The sequence below is a fragment of the Anarhichas minor genome, unplaced genomic scaffold, assembly GCF_050575085.1.
Source record: "Anarhichas minor isolate MPS153535 unplaced genomic scaffold, ASM5057508v1 ptg000073l, whole genome shotgun sequence".
NCBI lineage: Eukaryota > Metazoa > Chordata > Actinopteri > Perciformes > Anarhichadidae > Anarhichas > Anarhichas minor.
Window position 1 is genome coordinate 7,376,900 of NW_027466519.1, and position 23,880 is coordinate 7,400,779.

A 23,880-nucleotide genomic window follows, 5' to 3' on the forward strand; every position below is an offset into this window, starting at 1 on the left:
TGCACTGAATATCTTTTCAAGATAATAATAATAAAGTGCAACCTGTGAAAAACTAAACAAAACAAGTTCAAATATTTGGCAATAAAGAGTTTTACTGAGTTTTACACTGCATATCTTTTCAAAACAACAATAACGTGCAACCTGTGCAAAACAAAACAAAATGAGTGTGTGAACCATCACATTGTATCAGTATTAGTGGCTGCAATGAGCCTGCTTTTCACGACAGATCTTTTTAAAACAGGGTTACAGGCTTGATACGTCCACTCTCAATTCATGCTCAATGTTGAGCTTAGGTCTGTATTTTGTTTTGAGAGAGACAACAGCAGAAAAGCCGATCTCACAGAGGTAGGATGTGGCGAAGGGAAGCACACTGAGCTACACATGTGAGTCGCCGTCGCGCATGCGCAAGCGTAACCTGTTAACGGCGTAATGTAAACATTTACACGAAAGTACAGGTATTTCACCATGTATTTATTAATGACTTTGTTTTATGTCAAAACTTTGTACTTTTGTAATTTGTGAAGTTCTCAATAAAGTTCTTGAAATAAAAAAATTCTGCATTTCCCACTGCGCCCCACCTGTAATACCAATGCGGCCCACTAGAGGGGCGCGCCTCACAGTTTGAGAAATACTCCTCTAAACTAATGTTAACAAATGATACCGAGCTAACTTGAAGCTAAAGATGAATGGCTTAATCTCAAACTGTATTGCTACAAACAAACCACTGTGTGCTTGCAGAAGGCAAAAAGGAACTTTGCGTCCAACTGTGTAAGTGTTTAGCCTAGCTTAGCACAAACACTGGAAGCAGAGGGAAAACCGGCAAAGAGAAAGAAAAAAACACGAACAACTCCAAAGCTGTCTGATTTCCACAAATCTAATTCATTGAACTGGAGAAGAAACAGAGATGTGAGACATTGTGGTTGTATCAGCAGTAAGAATTAGAGCTATTTGTTGAACAACCACAGCTGGGAGCAGTGACTGCATGTAGCATCTCAAAAGGTCCTGTCCTCATAGTGGAGTCAGCAGGGTGGATGGTTTGGAAACTAACTTTTTAATGTACCCGGCTGGTCTCATCCAGTATTCATAGCTATACCTACGAATATAATGCACCATAATTCGTAGACTTCCCTCAAAATAATTTCGTATGTAATCCACGTAATTATGAAAGAGGAAGTGTAAAGACTGCGAAAATGTACACAGGGTGAGTGGATGGGGGTGGATGGGTCAACATTGATCTGTTTGTCATGTAGCTTGCGTACTTCAGAAACCTCCACAGTTATTTCATTTAAATAACGTTTACTTTCAAAAGTTTGTATGTATGCATGAACGAGTTTCTGGCTTTCGTAGGAAAACACATGAAAAATAAGGAGTAACTTTTCGTGAGATATCATACAAACCGTTGAATGAGAAAAAATAGATAGTATTAAGAGACATTGCACTCATACCTCATATGTGTTACTTTCATAACAATACATATTTGGAAAATGTTTTACAAGAGTCATTTTCATTGTTTACGTGAACCAAAACACTGAAAACTGTGAAATGAAAACAGAACCTGGAGGAGGTATAAGCCATGTGGAAAATATCTGAGCTGAAACTGTCTTTACTTCCCTGTGGGCGTGTGTGTGTGTGTGTGTGTGTTCAGGGTGTGTCTCTCTGAACAGAGACCTTATCTATTGCCGTGGGAAACTGTTCCTCCAGCCCAGAATAATAATCTCTTTGATCTGCTCGGAAACCAAAATTGGAGAGCGAGGGAGAGAGGTGGGCCAAAGTGGATGCTGGGGACACACTTGACCTGTGTGTGTCAGAACATGTTTGTGAATATATGTTAATAGCTTTTCTGCATGTTTGGGGTGTGTCAAAATTTGTCATTGGATAGTATTGGTACCATTTCTGCCACTAGTCCTGGTCTCTGATTGGCTGGCAGTGTTACTCATACCAGAGGGGTCGCTAGTTAGTGGCTATTGATAAGACTAGTGGAACAAGATATTCAGTGAGGTTGGTCTGACAGTTGAGCGGGTCACGGCAATCAGATGAAGTGGGCCAATCAAGCCAGTGGGGTCAGCCGCTGAAGTTTAACCTGAGCAGACACAATGCAGATACAAGGCCTGGTCAAGCTGCCAAGTATCTGTCCGTTGCTCAGGTGAGTATAAGATTCAAAGGCGGATAAAGGTACGTTAGGCGAGGGCTCAGAATGAGGTCAGCCATCACGGGGCCCAGGTAGATTCATGACAGCACAGCTTGATACTAAGGGCTTAGTGACAGGTCAAAAGGTAATTTAACAGGAATCCTGGGCTGCCAGGGGAATGCTAACCCAACATGTGGCACATTTTACTGTGCGCTGATAACTACGGACCTCCTCAAGGACCTCCTGATCAATAATCACTGGGAACTTTTAAAGCTCTTATGGAACCTCCACTGTAGGGCCAATGGAACCTCTTCCAGGACTCCTGGAACTTTCTCTAGGATCCCCTGAGACCAAGGACACCCAAAAATATACAGACACTCACTAGACCACATCAACCACGGCCACAGACAGCAGTACCTCAAATATCAATCGAGTCAACAGTTTAACCATAGATCTAAATCAGATGCGTGTGAACTGCAGGTAACTATTACCATTATTACCAACTATTCTATTTTATTGTATATACTGTGCATTTTTTATTTTCTTTAAATTTTATTATATTCTGCTCTGTTATCTTATTGTATTGTATATATTGAGCATCTTTCATATTTTTATGTTTACTCTGTAACTTCGTTTGCTGCTGCTACAAATTTCCCCCTGGGGATGAATAAAGTATCTATCTATCTATCTATCTATCTATCTATCTATCTATCTATCTATCTATCTATCTATCTATCCATCCATCCATCCATCCATCCATCCATCGCAACAGTGCAGCAGGCTCTGTCAGCAACCATGAGTTAGACTGATATTACAGTAAACATAGTGCAGTCCCGCCCATCACCAAAACACAGGATTGGACACTGCAGTTGGTGACAGGTCTGTTAATACAGGGACTAACACTAGACTGCACTGTTTCTCTTGAAACTGTGTGTGTGTGTGTGTGTGTGTGTGTGTGTGTGTGTGTGTGTGTGTGTGTGTGTGTGTGTGTGTGTGTGTGTGTGTGTGTGTGTGTGTGTGTGTGTGTGTGTGTGTGTGTGTGTGTGTGTGTGTGTGTGTAAGGGAGTTTGTTTGCGTTGCACGCGCGTGTGTTTTTTTGCCATTACGTGATGATGTCGTTCCAGAAAAATGTGGTGATCCAACTAAAGAAACATCCGAAGAAGGAAAGAGGAGAGGAGAAGGAAAACAGGGGGAAGAGGAACGAAGGAGACAAGTGGAGAAGGGAAGAGAAGGTAAAAAAGGAGGGAGAGGAAAGGAAAGGAATACAAGGGAGGAAAAGAAGGAGAAGTGAGGAGATGAAACAGGGAGGAAAGGAGGAGAAAGAGGAGCAAGGTAGGAGAGGAAAGAAGGGGAGGAGAGGAAAGGAAATAGGACAAAAGTGAGAAATAGGAAAGGAAAGAAGGAGTCTAGAGAGACACAGTGTGATTATAAATCAGTCAGTCTGTCCTCTCCATAATAACATCCAGCCTCATGGGGCTCTGATGGCCCGCTTCCTGTTTTTGGACCAATGAGAGACAAGCATTGCCCTCCCTCCTTTTCCCCCTCCTCTCTCCTCAGTGGTATCTGATAACCAGCCAGCCCAGGGGATTGTGGGAGAATAGAGTCATTCTGGCTGCTTATCTGACTCTATGAGACCAACGGTAGAGTATACTCTAATGACTCCTTCATGTTGTTTCAATCACCTGGGCCTACGTGTTGCTGCTCGAAGGCACTTCAGCAGGACAGCGGAGAACTAATCCTAAACCTGCTGGGGTTCAACAGATCTGCTCGGTCACCCTACCAAAATAAAAGCATTGTGTAGTGGCATGGAGCTTTGAGTTTTCCCAGCGTAAAATGTTTTTTTAAGGAATGATGAGTTTTGGAACTATTGTGAGTAAAGAGTCTTTGCACAGGACGCAAGACAAATCAACCAGAGCAAATGTCTGTAGTCGCACTAGCACCCCCCTGAGGCCGTGATGTTCATTACACACACACACACACACACACAAACGCAAAGCATACTTCTAGGACCTGACCTCCATATTAGGATGAAACCAGCTGTAGCAGAGTGTCAGTATTTATAGACTGTTTGTCTGTATGAGAGAGAGAGAAAGAGAGAGAAAGAGAGAGAGAGAGAGAGAGAGAGAGATGACAGTAGAGGGTTGAACCAGGAAGCTACTACAGATGAGTTGTACAGGCCTCATACGTTCACACACACACATAACAACACAGAATGTAAGTCACACTTATTCACCGTTCTACACTGTCATTAATAAGATGCATGAATTGAACATCAGTGTGATGTCAAAGAGTTTTCAAATCTAACGAACAGCTGGGCTGCGCCTCATGACGGCACGGGGGAGGGTTACTGTAGCAACCTGAGCAGGCTCTGTTTACACTGTTTGTTTCCCTGCTGATCTGAGTTCGAGCCCTGAGTCACAAACACACTAATACGTCCTCTGACCGTAACACATGCGTTCACACACAAAGGAAGCACAAACAGGACATCCCTAACGCCAGGGGGTGATGAGGTCTTCAGCTGACCGCAGGAAACCTGACAATTATTTGACCTCACTTCCTGTTTGAAGCCGCAAGGCCGTCCAACAGGGACAGACAAATGAAAACAATTCATTGACACTGGAAGGAACTCTTATCAAACGGGAAGTCCCAGTCAGTGACACTATGGCACATTTCTTTGGTCTCTCACATGCTCGCCGCCCTCCGTGCACTGTTCTCTCTCGCAGATTTTATCCAGGCGGCAACCTCCGGTTCTGACGAGTGAAGCCAAAGCAGAAGTGTCTTAAAACTTGCATTCTCTCTACTGACCATCAGGGGGTGACTCATCCGGTTGCAAAAAAAAAGTGTGATTGTATAGAAGTCTATGAGAAAATGACTCTACTTCTCACTTGATTTATTACCTCAGTAAACATTGTAAACATGAGTTTATGGTCTCAATCTCTAGTTTCAAGTCTTCTTCAATACAGCATGATGTTCATTTAGTAAATTATGGTCCATTTAGAATAAAATAGACCATAAAGCAGGGTATGCCTTAGGGCGGGGCTACTGTGATTGACAGGTTGCTACCAGAGCAGTATACGCCGTCTCTACGATACTCTGCCGTCCAAATATGGTAACTTCCATTCATTAGTTGCGAAAAGCAAGAAGACGACGGCCAAATCGCTGAATTTGAGGCTTGAAAACCCTAGTCCACAAACCAATGATGTCACGATGACTACATCCTCTTCTTAGATACAGTCTATGGCTGTAGCTGGCTAGATAATTAAGCTAATATGAGATTCATGGGTTGGCTTAAAATGCTGTCTTTTTAAAGGTATATGCAGCGTTTTCCTAAGAAAACATGTATAGACTGAAAAATAATCCCTCTCAACCTTAACTGATGACCCACTAGAAATGTGTGCTCTCTGTCTGTATTTTCTCTTTTCATCCTATTTTGCAGGCTGCACGGTGTAGTGGCTAGCACTGTCACCTCACAGCAAGAGGGGCCCGGGTTCGATCCCCGATGGTGGTCCTTCTGTGTGGAGTTTGCACGTTCGGCCCCGCGGGCCGGAATCTCCGGCTTCCTCCCACAGTCCAAAGACTTCAACTTAGGTTAGGTTATTTGGAGTCTCAAAATTGCCCGTAGGTGTGAATGTTTGTCTGTCTCTACATGTGCCCTGCGATAAACTGGCAGGGTACACCCTGCCTTCGCCCAATGTCAGCTGGGATCGGAATAGATCCCAAATGGGATCGGAATAAATCCTAAATAGGATAATGGAATCTTATTTTGCTGTTGATGTAAACTTTCCCAAGTCTAACAGGACGGGACAGAGTTGCTAACTTAACTCTTAACTCTGTTTGTAGAATTGAGGACAGTACACAGTAGAGACATCTTACACAGTGGAAGTCCTAATCGTGACTGGAGAACAGAAACAAAAAAACCTGCAGCAAAATAATGTAGTATGAAATGCTCTTTGGTCATGTGTTACTCGGAAGTAAGCTAACTAGCCAAACATGCTAACGGTTATGTTGGAGCAGACAAACACACTGTTTGATCCTTTCCTTACACTTTTGAGAGTAAAAGAAAAGAAACCATCATTCAAAGTCTTCATATCCAGACTATCTCTCCCATTACAGCCCACCGCTTCAGCTTGACAGCTTGACAGGCCTGACGTGCCTAGTTACAGTTGCAAGAAATGATTGGACAACCGCTCATTGAGGGAGGGGTTTAGCAAACGGTTAAGGACGTTGGAGGCCCTCTCCTACCTGTTCTTGATGCGTAGTTGGACTCCTCCGGCTGAACCTGGTCTGCTGTGGTGGGATGACTGCGGTGTTTGTCGTCGTTGCTGTGGTGGTGGTGGAGTTAGAGATGGAAGAGGAGGAGGAGGAGGAGGAGGAAGAGGAGGAGGCGAAGCAGGAGGAGAAGGAAGAGGAGGAGGAGGAAGAGCAGGGAGGGAGGGACGTGAAGAACCAAACTCCTTGACGTATCCTGGATCAAACTCCCTGAGGAGAGAGTGAGAAAATGATGGTGAGAAATCCCTCCCCAACCTGCACAATGTTTGTGTTTTATACACCTATAGTCAATGATTGTTTGTAATGAATGTAGTGAATTACTTTCATATGCTAATAATGTACATTCTCAAATAAAAGCTGATATCCAACAATGGCTGAATCTCAAATAGTAGCCGTGGGCAGCATGAAGACATTAAGGCTGACCTGAGGCTGATGAAGATCGGGTAAACCCACTGAGAGTGTCGATACTGTTCCTTCTCTAACTTTCTTTCAGATTTCCTGGCCGGTTGGCAGGGAGAACCAAAGATCTTACCTTTGACTTTTAAGGGTTCAATCGAAAGCTCATTATGATCTATTTTCGATTTTAAATCGAAACCGCGACACCCCTAATGCTAACGCCCATTGAAAGCATCGCCCAGATGGAGCCGATCAATGAGATGATAAATGTTTGAATGTTAAAATACAGCCATGGTGGAATCAATTAAAACTTAGTGCACAAGTTCTATTTTTCATTATTCAATTTATTTGATATTTGCAATTTCATGGCATAAGATATGCTTCTCAGTTTTATAGCATGTTGTGACCTGTTGCCTTTTGGGGAAGTGTTCGTTCATTGTTCGTACAGTGTAATACAGAAGTTTGAATTGTTCCTTATTTTATAATGAAAATATTTTACGTTGCAAAATGCTGTCCCAGGATTTTGTCTCTCTATTTGAACCGTCTGTTAAATGAAAAAAAAGAAACAGACCCTGCCTTTGTTTACATTTCCCCCCCGCACTGACGTTCACGTACCGTTACACCGCTATAATTATAACTCCGATACCACAGCGGCCTGCAGAGCGTGATAAATGAGCTGCAGCTCAAAGGTCGCAGTATCGACAACAGTGGGGAGGTCAACGTTTAAAGGCCAGAGGATCCTGGAAGCAGTGATCTGTTCCCAACACTTTCTAAATATGATACAACTCTGATTCTGACACTGGAATACTTCCTAACATGAATTCTGGGAGGATATACTGCAGGATGGACTGCATTAGCATTAACTAGGGGTACCTAATAAACTGGCATCTGAGTGTGAGTGAGTGAAGCGAATTCTGCTAGGTAGTTCAGGCTCGATATCCGTCTGCCTGTGAGAGTCACAGCTGCCTCCTCCCTCCCTTTTGAATCTACAATCCTTTTAAAGAGAGAGATGAAAGCAGAGGACAATACACCGCTGGCAAACAGAAACACCCAGACTAATATCATTAACTGAGGACATTCCACTGATGAGTATTCACAACACAATTCTGTACAACACACACACACACACAGGTGCACAGATAAAAGGCCCATTTGAGTGAAACCTGTCGAGCTGGTTAGAGGAATGTGTGGCAGCCGCGACACACTCAAGTCACCTGAACAGGAGGGACACATTCCATTTTCCATCTCATTACACACACACACACACACACACACACACACACACACACACACACACACACACACACACACACACACACACACACACACACACACACACACACACACACACACACACACACACACAAACAAACGCACACAGCTCTCTCAAGCACTCTCACCAAGTTCTGACCTACATCTAGAGGCCCGAGGTGAGCGGAGGAGCACTTTATCCTCTCATTAAAGCAGTACATTCTTACTCAGAAGCTTCCCCCCCACTTATGTTTATTCCAACAAAATCGTGCCATGATGAGTCTGCGAGTGCTCTTTTGCACGTTTTGGGGCACGCAAATGCACCTCAACATCACGTTTGTGCGTCCCAACTCTGGCTTGACTCGTCTTCATGACACGATGACTCGAGAAGGACGTTTCTCTGTTGTCGGCTGAGATGGACGGCGTAGCGCAAACATTGTGTCTTTCAATTAATGAAAGGCATTCATTTGCTCTACTTTTCTCCTGAAAGAAAGACAGGAGCCAGCTGGTCCACATGCTTCTCACCTGATCTTAACAACAGGAAGTCAGTCAATAAGAGACTTACAGCATTTTTACCGACCAACGACAGAGTGGTTTATTAGGGTTAACAACATGCAAAAAACATAAAAACTACATCACAGATCTTTGATATGCCTTTACGGGACCTATCAGTCCTGACTACCGAAGGATTCACACCTGTTCTTCAGTTTAGTTGGTAGGAAGAAGATGATACATTGTTGCGTTTTAGTCATAACAAGAATGTAGTCATTGTGTAGTCACCCATTGGTTTGTGGACTGCTGTTTTAAATCCTTGAGTCTGCATTTTGGCCACTGCCATCTTGGCTTTTTTGCAACCAGTGAAGGGAAGAGACCATATTTCGAGGGCAGAGTAGTGACGCAGAGACGCCGCATACGGCTTTGGTAGCAACCTGTCAATCACAATGTAGCCCTGCCCTAAAGTATACCCTGCTTTATGGTCTATTTGACTCTAAATGGACCATCATTTACTAAATGAACATCATGCTGTATTGAAGAAGACTTGAAACTAGAGATTGAGACCATAAACTCATGTTTACAATGTTTACTGAGGTAATAAATCAAGAGAGAACTAGAGTCATTTTCTCATAGACTTCTATACAACCAGAGGAGTCGCCCCCTGATGGTCAGTAGAGAGAATGCAAGTTTTAAGACACTTCAGCATTGGTTTCACTTTTCAGAACCAGAGGTTACCACCTGGTTTTAGTTCTAGTGTGGTGACACTAAAGGCTGACTTATAGCTGTACGTAGGCTCTGTGTAGCCAATGCACGGGGCCTACGCCGTTGTGAGCATTTATACTTGTGCGCTAGTTTGCAGTGGGGTTTCTTTGCCACTGTTTTGAGTTTCTTTGTGTACTTCAAACAACTGAAACTTAGCGGATCATATTGGAGTTGGAGCTAATAAATGTTGAACAGTTCAACTTAAACTGAATATGCGTTGGAGGACATGCGTTGCTACCAAGTGGACCAGTCCCTATTGTTGCGGTCTGCGTGGTCACATTTCTAAGGTGCACGTCAGACTTAGGTGTAGAAGCGTACTTTAGGTTCAACGCAGAGGTATAAACCGGCCCTAAACCTTACTCTTTGGAAACAAACCAAGAGCTTGAAGCATAAAGTTATATAGACAGGTGACTCATTCATTGGACACTTCTGATAATCGTCAATGCTACATTGACTGACAGCAAGTCATGCTGTACTTTACTGGACCGTTTGTGTTTATTTATCTTCTCTGGTGTCATGTAGTCAAGACTGCAACAGGAGCTCATATGTTACAAATAATGGACAACAGGTAGAAACAGAATGAAATGTGTCAATGTAGAACAGCGGTTCCCAAACTTTTTAGGCCACGCACCCCCTTCTACATCCCGACCGGGTTCACGCACCCCCAATCCCCCACACCTTAAAAAAAAAAAGCAACAGAGCCTATTTATAGCCGCATAAAAATCAGACCAATGAGAGAACAGTTTGCTCGCGCGTGGCATTTGTTTACAAGATAAAAAACACAAAAAAGACAAAAAAACTTCCTGCACCGTGCCTTCGAAAAGGTAACGGACGTACACCAGAAGATTGGCCACATTGGCCACATCTGTAGACTCGTCTACTTGCAGAGAGTAAAACTCACTCTTCTTCACGCGACCGACTAATGTAGCCAGGATGTCTTCCGACAAAGCATCGATGCGGCGTGACACAGTGTTGTTGGACACCGGGATCATGTCCAACTTGTTTGCTTCTCTCTCTCCAATCATACATTCCACCATCTCTTTGGCAGCTGGCAAGCACACGTCTTCGGCGATTGTGTGAGGTAGCCCCTTTCTTGCTATTCTGTGACCAGATATGAAGCCCGCAGTGCGTTTGTAGACCCAACACATTAATGAGACTGCAGTTGTTTTGGGCTGTTTTGTAACTCCTCCAATTTCGATATAAAAAATGTAAGGGGCTTTTGACTTGCACTGGCATGCTTGGTGTTCAGGTGGCGACGTAAATAAGAGGGCTTCAGACAGCTGTTAGCCAGAACCTCACTGCACTAGGCAATGCGACTGCGAAACCCTGTCTCCTAACGTAATCAGGGAGAAAATACGTTTATGGTCAAACATAATTGAGAATGCATTTTAGTTTTGTGGGAACGTAATTTTTAGGAGACAGGACTGCACCATTAGACCACCATTACATTTTTCCTGTCGCGCACCCCCTAGAGGCAGCTCGCGCACCGACAGGGGTGCGCGCACCACACTTTGGGAATCCCTGATGTAGAGGATAGTTACAAAGACCAACCTTTACAAGTCCCCACAATGTTGCGACACACACACACACACACACACACACACACACACACACACACACACACACACACACACACACACACACACACACACACACACACGTAGCCACGCACGGAGAGCAGCAGTTGCCATGGGACACGGTGTTCAGCCCTTAATGACTTCTTCCTCTTCTTTTTTCAGCAGAGAAACTCAAACATTCATTAAGCTCGATTACGTCAACCAGTGACAAAAGGAGCACAAAGACAGAGAGTCACTGGAGATGAATGGAGGAAGACAAAGAGTGAGAAAGAGAGAGAGAGAGAGAGAGAGATACGGAGGGGAACACCTACAGACAACTACACAACTGGGGTTTAAAACTTGATACAAGACGGTGTTCAAATTCTAAATTATCATCTAAGAATTTAGACAAAATCCGGCATAAGTGTTGTCTTTTCCTGGTTTTAAAGGCTGCATTAAAGTTAAGTGATGTCATTTTATTTACCCACCCAATCATTATATCCACAATACTGATGATTATTTATCAAAAATCTCATTGTGGAAGTATTTTGTGGAAGCAGTCAAACTTGAAATATCGGCGCAATATTGAGAAACCTGTCTGTAAAAAAGATAAAAGACACAAACCCAACTAAAGTTGATCATTAATGCCACCATTAAGGTTACTAGATCTCTCAGACGGATGCTGGGGAGTATTCATACTAACACGACTGATGGATCATCAACATCACAGCCAAATGCAGGGAGGTCAAAGGTCGTAGCACCTCGGCAACAGCTGGAACAAATATCTGTGCCTCCACAGAGATCCCTGTTATTGTAACCGCCGACCAGCCCGTCACACACACGGTGACACACTGCTGATAACTGTGCTGCTATGCTGCATGACCTCCCAACACTCCTCGCAGCATTTTGACATCGTGACTCATCTCCTGCTCTCATCTCTGCTCAGCTCTGCAACTCAGTCTGACTCCCGGTTTTGGGAATGACACGTTCAACTATCACAGAAGACTGAAATGATCAGGTGACAACGAACCTTTGGCTGTGCAGACAATATTAAAGCCACTATACATTTTGTTTTGTGATTGTATCACTATTTTGTGTCCTGAAACTCACAAGATAGAAAAAATCTGACTATAAAGCAACAAATTTGTGTGTCCTTCGCATATCTCGAGAACCGCTCATCAGATCTACTTCACACTTGGCCGGTGTATTGCTGGGGACCGGAGTTCGTGCAGTGTCGAAATTTGGGCGATTTGGACACTGGTTCAATATCGATAAAGTTTGAATAAACAATAGTTAGTGCTCTGTGCAGCGGGCTACAGAGCCCGATCATGTCGTCAGCAGCGGGCCTTTACAGGCAGGACTGCAGTTCACTTTTGCTGCTGGATGCTGGACATACTAACGTTACAACCAAACTCTTCTTCACTTCCCCTGGCATCCACAAGCAATGAGAGGATCTCAACTACACTGCAAGTAGCACTTGCAGGGGCCAAACAATTGGCCAACTTCGAATGGCCATGCGCTCCAAATGGGCACGCCCCCAGAAAACGCTGAGAGCAGCAGAACCAGAAGCCAGGCAGTCGGCTCAATCTGAACCGGAACGCCCCCCGGAAAACTCTGCCACAAAACGAGCACTGCACTAGAATTCTTAATTAAAGGATCATGCTGTACATGTTAGAAAACAAGATTTTACTCTCCTGTAGAGTGATTCATCTCTTTGGTTTTAGCCAGATCTTTGCCAGAATGCAAGGATTGAATGAGGGTTGTCAGCTTTGCATTCTGTCTGAGTCACACAAACAAAACAAAACAAAGCACATGCAAATAGAGACAATAAGACAGCCGCCTAACCTGCTCAACGAAATACTAACTGACTGACTGCAGAGTCTGGTCACAGAGGACACTGACAGGACAAACACTACCAGCCCGAAATACACACACTTCTACATTATGGTGGATTCATTAATATGGAGGAGACAACTCTCACCAGATGCTGCCTGTCAGTTGGCTCTTAGATCTATGAAAACAGTTCCCAGAGCTCCACCAGTACCCATCAACCCAAGCTGCTGGATGCTGGTATTGTGGAGCAGATGCTACAGGTGCTGCATTAGCAATATCGGTCAATTGATCGGTTGGTCCACCACTTAGGCCCTGGCGGAAATATCTCAACAAGTATCGGATGGACCAACATCAGGTCCAAATTTTTATTTGTCCAAAATACCAGCAAAAACAATGACATTCGCATAATCAGCTATAATTTGTGTTCATTGCTAATGAGCCAATGTTAGCATGCTAACACGCCAAACTAAGATGGAGAACATGCTAAGCTTCGTACCTGTTAAACCTCATTGCAGAGCCGCTATCCTGGTTGTTGATTATTCGTCTTGTTTGAGCCTTTGAGCTTTTTGGTGGGAAAGATTTGCCACCTTTAATGTGTATGTCCAATCAGTGTTGATGCTAAATGTAGACAGCTGAAGCAATAAATTCCTCAGTGCATGCTATGTTAACACAGAGTTTTCCTGCCCATGGAGCTGTGCCTACATGTACCAGGATGCATTGGGCACGTGCTTCTGACAGCCAGGGTCCTTGCCATCCATAACCTCTTACACTACTCCGTAGGAATCCGTAATGGACAAAGTCACCATAACGTCACCCATTGGTTTGTGGATCTCGAGTCCGGCTTTCGCCATCTTGTTTTTTTGTGAAAGTAAAATCAAACCCTGAATAAGACATTTTTAGTCGACGAAAATGTTACAATGAACTGAAAACACACTGTGACAGGGTTAAAGGTCTTAGTCGAAAAAACACAATACAACTCTCAGACCGGCAATATGGTCTATTTGACTCTAAATGGACCATCATTTACTAAATGAACATCATGTTGTATTGAAGAAGACTTGAAACTAGAGATTGAGACCATAAACTCATGTTTACAATGTTTACTGAGGTAATAAATCAAGAGAGAAGTAGAGTCATTTTCTCATAGACTTCTATACAACCAGATGGTCAGTAGAGAGAATACAAGTTTTCTGCTTCTGCTTTGGAAGTTGCCGCTTGTGTTGAACGTAGCTAGTTTGCAATACAAGCAAAGAGAGCAATGGAAATCATGTTATGCTCCTTGGGGGGAGGCGGAGACTAGAAGTCCAAGCTGAATTAGCCTGTAGTTCTTCCTTGCATCCAACTACGTCACTGTCACGTGAAATTACCACGGTGGATGCAGGAAGAACAATAGTTGCAGCTGCGACCTCAGCTTTCTGGGTCAATACAGCACGCACTGAGGAATTTATTGATTCAATCGACTGCATTTACCATCAACACTGATTGGACGTCCACATGAAAGGTGGCAAATCTTCCCTTTAAGACCTTCTGCTCTGACGCACAATACCGCCACTATGACCTGCACTAAAAAGAATGCTTGCATTTTGAGCAGCAGGTGCGTGCTGTCTGTAGTTTTCTTCTTGTGCCTCCGGGAAAACAAAACCTCTTCATGTGTAATGTAACACCAGTGAAGCGCACACTGCTGCTTACTGGGGATTAAAGAACAAAACGGTGGAAAAAAACAGCTGCAAGGTGCATGGCAAGGAGTGATGTAGGCAACAAACACAGCCAGAGCACAGGTGAGCGGTGATACGGCAGTGTCAGGTATCAATTAAAAGATGGCTTCAAAGCTGCTCTCGGTGTGATCAGTTTGTGACACTGCCAAACTCCATCTGAGAGCACGACGAACACATTTGTCAACAAGATTTTAAAGAACGAGCTCAATATTTTGGGACGTACACTTTCCTTTGGTAGTGTGAGATGAAATCAATATCAATCTCATGTCTGCGTGTTAAGTACAGACCTAGAGTCGGCATGTATTTAGCCTAGCTTAGCGTAAAGACTGGAAGCAGGGGGAAACAGCTAGCCTGGCTCTGGCCAAAGTTTAAACACACACTTACAAACACTTACAAATCAAACTAATTGATCGATTGATTGTATCTATCTTTCCTGTGCGTCACTCCAATATCTTGCCTGGCTTCATCATGGAGACGACAAAAATTTGTTTCACTATTGGGACTTATAGAGTGCTGCAGGAATGCGTCCTAAATCCAGAAATGAGTCAGCATTTTTGCACTTCCGGTTCTCTTGTCTCGAGGTCAATGGGTTTTTGGTTGGGAGCCTGAAATAAGGTCTGTGGTTAAGAGACTTTCAAGTTTTGTTCCACTACATAAAAAAACATCCCACAAGTGAATTTTGAGGGTCTTAACCCTCTGAACCCCAAGCTGATGAAATATCACAATTATTTAGTTACTTTTCCTGACGGAAGCGTTTGGCACACATGATGTGTTCAAGGAACTGCAGATAGTTGAAAATCCAACAATAATGGCTGTTTTTACAGCCTCAGGCCACGATAAATATGCTTTTCAAACCTTCTTGCAGGTTTTGGGGTTCAGAAAGGAGGTTTCTCACAAGTGGCTGCATGAGAACACTATTCATCATCTAGAACACTAGTCCTCCTTTAGCTTAGTGCTGGTGACGTGAAGTCGTGCAAGCGTAGTGTTTGTTTGTACTCTAACGTTAGCTTTTTACTTCTAACGATTACGTTCACGCTTCAACAAGTTTGTGAAGATGATCTTTCTGAACAAAACGTGTGAGTATCATCAACATTTCTTTGCCACGACCTAAAATTTAATGGAAAAAATCATATTCACTTTTTTTTTTAATTCACAATGCTAAAATATCAAAATACATCATCCCTGGGGTTGTTGGAATTCTAGTGGTATTGCAAAGTATTTCTAGTGCCGGCCCACACAGATACTGCACCAATCAAATTTAAGTACCATCATAGTGAGTTCAAATCAAAAATGCACCCCTCACAGAGTCCAATATGGGGGGAGCTATCACTGCAGACACAATACTCCAAACAAGTCAACAAGTCCAAACAAACACCAAGGCTAGAGGCCCTGCAAACAGCTGCTGTTCTACAGAGGTCAAAGGTCAGTATTTTGCCGTATATGTCAATAATAAACTTGCTACGAAACCCCTGTTCCCAGTAACAAACTGCATTCCTACAGGCTGATTCCTTCAGACGTTTTAAACCAGCCAAGCCTGAAGCCCGACACTGTTGTTGTTGTTGTGACAACCGATCAGGAGCTCACTCTCAAAATAGTGAGGTTTTAAGACTGATTGCTGGATAGCCGTATTATCCAGCTATAGACATTTTTTTGTAGTGTTATCTATAATTTCTGTCAGCTGTAACAACGTATTTGCTAAACTGTACCAAGCCAAGTGTTTAGCCATGACAACTTCACTAAAAAGAAGTCTGACAGGTCAGGAAGCAGGTCAGTCAGTCAACCACACAATAATAATACAACAAAAATGAAATTACGATGTAATTTTATATCGTCACATGTATTGTGATAAAGTAAACACACACACACACATACACACACACACTTACAGCTCTTGCCGGCAGCTCCTCAGCCTGTTGTGAGTACACTAATGGCTGCCTCTGAATGTCTCTGTGTGTAAGTGTGTCTCTCTCTCTCTGTCTGACTCTGTTCTTAGCCAATCAGGGCTCACCTGAATCAGAGGGAGGGCAGCAGGTATGGAGGAGAGAAAGAGAGACAGAGACAGAGAGGGAGAGACAGAGAGAGACACAGAGACAGAGAGGGAGAGACAGAGAGAGAGACAGAGACAGAGGCGGCGTCTGACAGCTTTCGTCTAACCGACACCGAGGATGGAGGAGCTACTACCTGCTTCACACACGCACACGCACACACACACACACACACACACACACACACACACACACACACACACACACACACACACACACACACACACATACTTAGAGGAGAGGAGGTCTGATGTGTGTGAAGAAGAAGTGATGAAAGAGAAGAGTGAGTCGGAGAAAACGTGGCTCACAAAATAATTCAAACATATTCAAGGCGAACAGCTTCGCAGCTCAAAAAGGGAAAGATCCCACCTTCCACAGACGCCTGATTCACACGCTGTGTCTCGTTTCTAGAGTCACGAAGTTGAAAGAGTTATTTGGAGAGAGGTAAGTCGAGTTCATATTCTCACAGACAATGTGAGGCGACTGACTGGATGGATATTAAACTCTCCTGCTTACATAAACCATCAGAACAGAAGATGAGCAATTGAAGGAGAATAAAAACATCCAATCAAAGGGCTTATGATGACGTGTGCTCTTTGTTGTTATTGTAGAAACCTGACTAAACACTATTTACTTTAAACCGGTCCACTTTCAGATTCTGGATCAGTTTGGGATGAATTTAGCAACTTTTGTGATATGTTTTGTTCCAAACAGCAACAACAAAGTGTCCCAAATGTACTACCGCCCTGACTCACCCCTTCTTCTCTGTAGCTACGGCAGCCGAGGCCAAACTGACAGAGAAAACGTCCCAGAAAAAAATGAGTCAAACTGATGGTTGTATCATCCTCATATGGTAAATTCATTCAGGAGACATCTGCGTTTCTATGTTGAGGAACATTTTGGAGATCATCGACAGAAAACGTGTGGCTACTTCTGTCCGCATGACACGTCTGTGTGAGCTACAGCCGTCAGTTCATCCACTTATTGTCTGTGAAATCAGCTTGTCCCCTTGGATTTGTAAATTCAGCAGGACACTTAAGTCCAAAGGTGAATGCGGCTCAGATATGCAACTGCAGAGCTTGACCTGCTGCACAGTCCGCTGCACACGGCCACGCAAATCGAGGCCCACTGTATAAAGCCCAGTAGAACAGAGCAGAATTATCATGAAACAGACCTGACAGCAGTCGCCTGTCTCGTGGTTCCCCATCAGACTCCTGCAGGAAGCCAATCAGACCAAAACACGCAGCGCTGCTCTCCGCCCGTCTGGAGGACAAGTTCTCACGCCTTCACCTCCTCGCCACACCTTCTTCATAATGCCATGTGTGCATCTACACCTGTGTGTCTGTGTGTGTGTCTGAAGTCTAAAGTCCTGCATTGTGTCGTACCTCTCACGCGTCTTCCAGTGAATAAAAGCCGCAGTAGCAACAGCAGCCTTGCAGGCAGTCACACCCCAAACCCAAATACATACCTGGCTTTGTACCATGCCAGGTGTCAACCGGAGAATGTAAATAGATGCTACGTTCATAGGTGCCTCAGAAGTTGAGCAAATGCATCCCCGGTGTTCAATTAGGGAGAGAAAAAGTCAAAATATTGCTACCCCACTATTTGTCTTTTTCAAAATAAACGTATCATCATACAGTCCTGCCAATCAGGTGGTTATATTTAGGCAGCCTATATCGATGATCATTTGACTATCTACAGTAACTGATCAAATCAATAAAAAAAACACACATTTTGACCCCTTCTGACTCTTCTGGTTGCAAAAAGAAGTCAGATGGTATAGACGTCTATGAGAAAATGACTCTACTTCTCTCTTGATTTATTCCCTCAGTAAACATTGTAAACATGAGTTTATGGTCTCAATCTCTAGTTTCAAGTCTTCTTCAATACAGCATGATGCTCATTTAGTAAGTTATGGTCCATTTAGAGTCAAACAGACCATAAAGCAGGGTATGCTTTGGGGCGGGCTTACTGTGATTGACAGGTCGCTGCAGCTACCAGAGTCACTCCTCAGCATTCCAGACATGGTAACTTCTGTTCATTGGTTGCGAAAAAAACCAACACGGTGACGGCCGTAATCCAAGATGGCGTCGGCGAGATTGCAGAACTCAAGGCTTCAAAACAGCAGTCCACATTCGAATGTGTGACGTCACCATGACTACGTCTGCTTCTTATATACTGCCTATGGATAATTCACACTGAAGTCTGAATGTTTACAAAGGTAAGACACTATTTAGCTTTAACCGTCATCGAAGACTGATAAGAGAGCGTAGGAAAAGATGAAGAAGAAAATAAGGTGAATGAACCTGCTTGACGTTTCGCGAAAGAGACGGATCCAAGAGCAACGTGGCTATTAATAATAATATTAATATTCTGCCCTGTTGATCTTATTATTTGGGATGTAGTGGAGGGCTAATCCAAGAGGTTAGGTGGTGTGGAAATGCACGATTTTTTTAAATTACAAAATGTTTCCTGCATCTATTCAATGCGTTACATTGCATTGTGGGATTGATAGCAGAAACTAGTGTACATGCCATGGACACAGACTAACTTCAGGGTCAGCTGTTCATTCACAAGTAAGTCTCTCTTTGGTGACGCACAACTGACGTCAGGTTGATGTCAGCAACAAATACCAACAAACACTTTCAAATAATTCGTTATCCAGCAACTGGATCCGACGACTTAACATTAGAATAACACGCTGTATGACTTTATCTACCGACCACCAGAACCAACTGTGCCGGACTGGAACAGACTCGGTCCAACTTAGTTCTAGGAAATAAATCTACCTTATCAGTTAATTTTGACAAAGAACGTTACTGGATTGTGTGTGTGTGTGCTGATTCCAGACAACCAAATCTGATTTGGACTATGAACCAGGATGTACCGCAGAATCCTGACCAGTTACAGATTAGACTGGCTAACTAGAAGGAAGGGAGGAAGCAAGGAAGGAAAGAACAAAGGAAAGAGGGAACGTTTTAAGCTGTCATCGATTTCAGTGATTCATATTTTCTCTTTGTGCAAAGATAAAAACCAATCTGTTAGAAAACAGTGGAGACCAGAAAACCTATTTCATTACAGTTCTAATTCAACTTTAGCATAAAGGAGCTTGATGCCTAACAATGGATAATTGTGACTCTAATGTTATGGTATTCCTACTCGATAGATACATATAATGATTCAAATTTTGATATTAATTTCAGGGACTTTTAGAGCATGAATGTCATATGCTGGTTTAGAAATTCAGCCGTAAGAATACGGAAAAAAATTGCAAGAAAAAAACATTGATTTCCAGGAATTTACGGGTAGCTCAAATCAAGGACTCTGATTGGTTCATAGCCGTGATATAATACCCATATACCAAAGCAATGATGCAAATTATTTTGCTCTTTCACTAGCTGCTAGTGTACCTTCCGAAGCAACCGCCGTTCCATAGTAACCGCCTCGGAGGCCCAGCCCAGGACAGCCTGTTTTAGTGTGACCGTTATTCTTTATCAATAAAAAAAATACTGAAATTGGAATGTGTCTATAACTTTCATGTTGTCTACTTGATAATGCCCCTTAGCTGTGATATAATCACAACATACAAAGGCCTGTCGTGAGCTGTTTCTAAATTATAGACTTACTGATTAATAAGTTCAATTTGAAGGAATATCAATTAGTGAAAAGCATGAAAATATTGTTTGTTCCAGTGTATTTTACCACCCCTATGGGAAGCTTAACGTGTGTATGTGGAATGATATCATCATTAGTCTCATAGTAATCATTTACTAAAATCTGAAACAGGTGTTTTTTCCTTGTTTCTGAATTTCCTCCTCGTCATTACCCATCAACCAGAGAGATTTTCCTGTCAATCTCTCTCTCTCACACACACACACACACACACTCACTCTGCTACCCAATCTCTACCCGATGGGGTTAGAAATAGCCAAACTAACACACATACACAGAGTCTGTACCTGCGGACGGTGAGCTGCAGAGTCTTGTACGATCCTTTGACCAGAGCGATGGCCTCCTGTCTGTATCCGGTCAGCTCCACGTCGTTGATGATGATGATCTTATCCCCCGCCAGCAGAGGCTGCTCCAAACTGTCCGCCTTGCCGCCCTCCTCTACCTGCACAGACACAAACACACAAACACCTGTAAGTCCAGATTCACTGGGAAAGTGGCGTAGTGCAAATGTGCACAGCAAGACGTCAATGATTTGGCAGCTATTTGCTGCAGATTTAGCTAAATGATTTACTAAAGCGCAGACTCATTATGCATTCAGTCTGCTAGTGAGAGAGAACTCAGCAGGACAAGACCAGGCGGCAACCTCTGGTTCTGCCAAGCAAAGCCAATGCAGAAGTGTCTTAAAACTTGCATTCTCTCTACTGACCAGCAGGCGGCGGCTCCTCAGGTTGCAAAAATAAGTCCGATTGTCCGAAGTCTATGAGAAAATGACTCTACTTCTCTATTGATTTATTCCCTCAGTAAACATTGTAAACATGAGTTTATGGTCTCAATACAGCATGATGTTCATTTAGTAAATTATGGTCCATTTAGAGTCAAATAGACCATAAAGCAGAGTATGCTTTAGGGTGGGCTTACTGTGATTGACAGGTCGCTACCAGAGCTGATACCTCGTCTCTACGTCACTTCTCCGCATTCCAAATAACTTCCGTTTATTGGTTGCGAAAAACACAACATGGCGACGGCCGTAATCCAAGATGGCGACAGCGTAATTGCCGAACTCAAAGCTTCATAACGGCAGTCCATTAACCAATGGATGACGTTGCGATGACTACGTCCACTTCTTATACACAGGAGAAGACCACCAAGCTCAGAAAACAAATAATGAAATGACCTAAGAGGTCTACTGGGTTCATGCTGCAGTCCTTCCCTGCCTGCAGTCTCTGTGCTAAGCTAGGTGGCTTTTTTCATTCTCACATCCTGTCTGTCTCTATTTTTCTTTACGGGTTGTATTTTAAGTAAAACTTCACTGCATCTACACCTGTCTTTTCTAATTAAATTGACTGTTCACTTAAACCCTTTAAACTATTCACTTAGCAATCATAACTACTCCATACAAGGAAGACGGTGGACGTTGGACAACGTTTTGTCATAAACCTAGCTTATTACCTACAGTGACATAGTGTTAACTTCCAATGCCTTGGGTTAGCATATCATTTTAATTACATGTTACTTTAGATAACGCCTGTTTATGACTGGTGCATCAGCTGTGTTGGAGCCAAGATGCTATAAGGATGTTGGTCGAGTGCCCAAAAACAATAACCGGCTGCACGGGTTAACGGAAGTTGTAGTGTTTCCGAGCACCAGAGTCCCTTTAGAAAACTTCTTAGAGAACCTTTACTACAGAGGGCACTGCTACGATCAATCCTGGTTCTGGTTCTCCTTTCCCTCTCTTCCCTCCTGTGGGCCCAGCAGTACGGCCTGGGTCTCCAGCAGCGTGGTGTCAGCAGCGTGGTGCCGGTGGAGCAGCGAGGCAAAGCTCTGCTCCTCGCCGGAGGAGGAGACACTTCAGCCGAGCTCTAAGCGGGTTTGTCTCAGCTGGAGAACCCGCCGGAGTCTGAGCTGAATGAGTTTCTGGTGAACCTGCATGATTTCGTCCGATTTCGGCCGATGACAAGTATTAAGAATAACTATATAGAAACAGCCAATCTCCTCGCTGATGGTCTCGTTAACTTATGTTGGTCATATAGAGGCATCTGTATTACATTGAGACTATTTCATGAACAGTTAAATGTTCCTCACAGTAACTTTAAGTTTCTCATCACTCTTACATTGTTGTTGTCTACATGATGTTGCAATTGAAACTCATGGACTGGTACACCCACAGACACCTACAGACATAGTCAGCATGACCCAACTGCATTATCAGCGGTGCCAATGATGCCTCTCAGCAGCGTGTGCGACAGTATCAGGACCTACGTCCTACTGAGTGTTTATCGCTGTGTCCGTCCTCTGTGAGGTCACATTGTCTTGCGCTCTCGTTTTCTATAAGATAAGCTCTCAATGAAATCCTGAGACGGTCGTCAAAATATCTCTGCACAAACGTCGCCGGCTCAGACTGGAACCCCGGATGCTTGCTGGTTGGGTCGGGTGAGAATAAAAAAACTAGGTGGGCCTCGATACACAGGAGAGACTTGACCACAGAGGCAGTAGCGAGGTAAGCAACCGATCAGCACAAGATGTCCATCCTGGTTTGTGTTCTTGTGCAATTAAATCTGGCCCACACTTTATAATGTGGTTCGCTTTTTCAGTTCAGTGGCCTCACAGAAATGAGGAGTCAGCGTTTTTTTGACACAGTCTGAACATGGACTTCATCATCATGAATACTGAGGCCTTTAGCCCTGAACGTATGACGTGACAGCAACATCCAGGCTCCCATTCCCTCCTGGTATTACCATGTGATCTTATCTGGACAAGGAAAAAACTCATGTAAATGCAGGCGTAAATGAACAAAGTACACACAGTTATCAGCGTGCGATGGGGATCATCGTGATCACACCTGGACAAGTTTTCAAGCGACCTGTGCAAAGGAAAAGCCAGCAGGGCCCATGCTTCGGGAGACTTACTACGACGTGCAAGACAAAGGTCCTGTGACCGATGGAGGTAGCTGAGCTAGCGCTAGTGAGCTTCTCCACCACACACATTAGGATATTGGCATCACAATGCGGGCAGAATCCAGACAACAAGAAGGATTTCCCTCCTGTTTATTATGTGTGTGTTAGTTACACTGTTATAGTCAAACTAAAACAAAAAGATAATATTATGCGAATCTTCCGCCGATCTTTGGCATCCATGGGGCTATAGAGCAAGCGCACAAGCGTTTCCTTTAACCCCGCCTCCAAGCTATCGGCCTCGGGCTCATTCACATAAACTGAGGAATGACAATAACTCTGTATTCGGCTATTAGTTCATTTTACAACTTTTAGGACCTAATGATTTAAATAAGGGTTATTCTAGTTTTCCTACTAGATGATTTCCTAGATGATTTACCAAAAAGATTTGCTGATTCAAAGACGTCTCTTTTCCAATGTACTTCAAGTCTATGGGGAAAAGTCTTTCTGGGTGAATCCGTCGGCACAGGCTACCGATGTAGGCTTCTGTTTTAATTTGGCATAATGGTTCAGCTGTTTCCTATACGTATAAGCGCGTAGACATGACCGGACGGGACCGACAAAACTGGAAATCGACCCAACACTGACGTGGACTCCAGCATGTAAGAGCAATAAGATGCACTTCCTGTCATGGCCAGTGGATATACTGCTCCAAGAAAACTCTGACTGTATTGAAATGAATGGGGGAAAACCTACAACTTCTCAAATGCAAAGTCCAGGCATTGTGGGTGTCACTTGACTGTCCCACCAATGTCCACACTGTCTTTGCCCAAATTAAGATTTCCTGACAACTAACTGACAAAGTCA

At 43.6% G+C, this 23,880-nt stretch overlaps 1 protein-coding gene across 1 annotated transcript in view; it reads right to left on the bottom strand.

Moving 5' to 3' along the window:
* The window catches only part of shroom3 (shroom family member 3), a 68,854-nt gene that overhangs the window by 39,039 nt on the left and 5,935 nt on the right, over nt 1–23,880 (bottom strand). The window contains exons 2-3 of the mRNA XM_076079940.1: nt 20,410–20,564; nt 6,371–6,607 (exon numbers count right to left, since the gene is read on the bottom strand). Of these exons, the coding sequence (XP_075936055.1) occupies nt 6,371–6,607; nt 20,410–20,564 (392 nt within the window). The remainder of the gene's footprint in view (nt 1–6,370; nt 6,608–20,409; nt 20,565–23,880) is intronic.